The 2,582-nt window shown below is 38.9% G+C and overlaps 1 protein-coding gene across 6 annotated transcripts in view; it reads right to left on the bottom strand.

The window, feature by feature from the left end:
- The window catches only part of LOC123857439 (E3 ubiquitin-protein ligase TRIM34), a 40,737-nt gene that overhangs the window by 23,768 nt on the left and 14,387 nt on the right, over positions 1 to 2,582 (bottom strand). For all 6 annotated transcript variants that reach the window (XR_010406996.1, XM_064577032.1, XM_064577029.1 and 3 more), the window contains 3 exons: positions 1,970 to 1,992; positions 635 to 735; positions 303 to 329 (listed from right to left, as the gene is read on the bottom strand). Coding sequence is in view for 5 of the 6 variants with exons in the window: in XM_064577032.1 (XP_064433102.1) it covers positions 303 to 329; positions 635 to 735; positions 1,970 to 1,992 (151 nt within the window). In the remaining variant the exon portion in view is untranslated. The remainder of the gene's footprint in view (positions 1 to 302; positions 330 to 634; positions 736 to 1,969; positions 1,993 to 2,582) is intronic.

The following is a 2,582-nucleotide window of genomic DNA, read 5'->3' as shown; positions in this document are numbered from 1 at the left end:
CTGCAGAAAAAAAATAAAAATTGTAAGATCAGGTGAAAAATATAGGATAGGTTTATCTGGTGACATTGTGAAGAGGGAAAGTGGGAAGTGACTAGGTAGAGCTTGTATTGATGGATTGGGGAGGGGGTAAAACACTGGAGAAATGTATTTCATATATATATATATTCTAAAATATATATAGAAATATATAATATTATATATATAAACACATGGAGCTAAGGTCATGAAATCACATTGAAATCACAAGTTTCTGAAAGGGGAGTAGAACACAGGGATTTAAAGAACCAGTAACTTTTTCTTACCCCAGTAGCACTGGACATGTGTTAGCTCTGAAACGATAAGAGATTCAGTGATGTTAACTGGAAGCAAATGATTAAGCACCAATACCTATCTCTTCTCTGGAGTAGGGCCAGCAGAGGGGAGCCCTGTGAGGCTATGAACTGGTGAAAGAGATGATGAACTAGGCACCTTGCCATTCCCCCTTAGATATAACCACATCTCTCTCAGCAATATCCCTCCTTCTCTGAATACCCTCCTCCTTTCTATCCTCTCTTTGAAACTATACCAGCTCCCCAATTTAGTTGCTGACTCCACAGGAGTCCCACATCCACCCTCCCATCCTGGTTCTCCTCACCTCTACACATGCGCAGCATTGTGCTCAGATCTGGAGCGTGGAATACACTCTTCAGTCTTTTGGAAACAGTTTTTGGCTTCTTCAGTGTCCAGATCTCACTCCTAGGCATGACAAAAACGTTAACCCTACATCTCTTACCTTGTACCCTTCCAATACAACTGCCTTTCTCTCTCCTTCCATGCCACTGATGCACCTGAACCCTCCTCCCTGAGAAGCCTGAGTTGGGAAGAAGGGAGAGTCCTGATGCTGAAGCCAGAAGAAATGTGCTCATGTCTACCTTCTCATTTACTATTTGTAACCTTGGGAATGTCTTCACCTTAAATAAACAGTTTATTCTTTGAAAAATGGAATAATTAACATTTTTCTTGATACCTCATGGACATAATAGAAAATTCAATGAAATAACATGTAGAAAAAGCCTTTGCTACCTCTAAAAAAGGTATGCAATATGTGGTAAAGTCATCACAGTGGTCTTTCATGGAGGCCATAGATATGTCTTCCCAGGCAGATAGATCAGTAAGTAGTGAGGCTACAGATCCTAGCTATAATGTGAGAACCATAAGTCTCTTTTTGAGAGCCTGTGAGTTTGTGCCTTAGTCCAAAGCCTGAAACCCAGTGATGTGACCCACAAATAACATTTGAGATTTCAGGTGCTCTGGAAAAAAGTTAAAAACACTTGGCAAAGGAGAAGTTATGACCACTGAACTACAAATGGTTAGAATTTCATGTGTTTGTAAGGAATTTAATTCTGTCAGGTGGATTAGCAACTTAAGCCACAAGAACTACACTTTCTCATGTAAGTTTCTAACACGTGTGACTAGGAAGAGATTAGTTATGGCACCAAGGTCAATGTCACTAACCCTGAGGTTCAGGTTTGTTTTTGGAAAACTAAACAGAACCTTGTAGAATGACCTGGTCTTTTATATTTCCGTGTAAGCAAAGTAAATATAAAGGAGCTGCCCCTATAACCTATTTTAGGGCTTGATGAAGTCTTCCATGTGATAGGATAGGCACCTATGGAATACAGAATTGAGAGCAAGGACAAAGTGAAGTCACAAGAGTCGAATAGTGAAATCCGTGATCCTTATTACCTTTACCATCCCTAATTTTGTGAACTCCAACCACTGAATTCACTGCCATAGAATCTGGTCTATTCTCCTTAGATAGGGAACACTTAAATCCTTTGTCAATGATCAGAAATTTAAAATAATACTACATCCAAATTTCCCTGATTTGGAATATTTTTTATTCTAATTGACCATCAGAACACTCTTATGGCTACAAACCTTTCTTCATAACATAAAAGCACCATTCCTGGTCACCTATCATACATACCATTTCATGATTCCACTCATGTCCTAGGAAGAAGAGAGAAAACATGAGTCAAGGAGTATAGAAAGATTAGAGCAGGATTAATGAAAGAAAGAATAGAAAAACACTAGAGAACATCAGAGAAATCAAAAGTGAACTAATTGAAAATATCAACAAAATTGACAAGTTTTTATGCAGACATACCATGAAAAAAACAGAGAAGACAAGTTATTAAAATCAGGAATGAGGGCACCTGGGTGCCTCAGTTGGTTAAGTGTCTGCCTTCGGCTCAGGTCATGATCCCAGGGTCCTAGGATTGAGTCCCGCCTCAGGCTCCTTGCTCAACAGGGAGTCTGAGTCTGCTTCTCCCTTTGTCCTTCCTCCTGCTTGCATGCTCTCTCTCTTTCTCTCCTTCTCTCGCTCTCCCTCTCTTTCAAAAATAAAGTTTAAAAAAATCTTAAAATCAGGAATTAAAGGGAAGACATTACTGCCGACTTTTACAAAAATTAATAGGAATATAAAGACTGTGAGCAATTGTAGGCCAACAAATTAGATAATCCACATGAAATGGACAAATTCCTAGAAACACAGAAACTACCAATACTGATTCAAGAAGTAATAGAAAATCTGAATAGTC

Source organism: Mirounga angustirostris, unplaced genomic scaffold (genome assembly GCF_029215605.1).
Source record: "Mirounga angustirostris isolate CCGP_5_RB_7025 unplaced genomic scaffold, mMirAng1.0.hap1 SCAF_13, whole genome shotgun sequence".
In the NCBI taxonomy this organism is placed as follows: Eukaryota; Metazoa; Chordata; class Mammalia; order Carnivora; family Phocidae; genus Mirounga; species Mirounga angustirostris.
The sequence above is the reverse complement of the archived record's forward strand: the minus strand, read 5'-3'. Positions and strand labels throughout refer to the sequence as shown.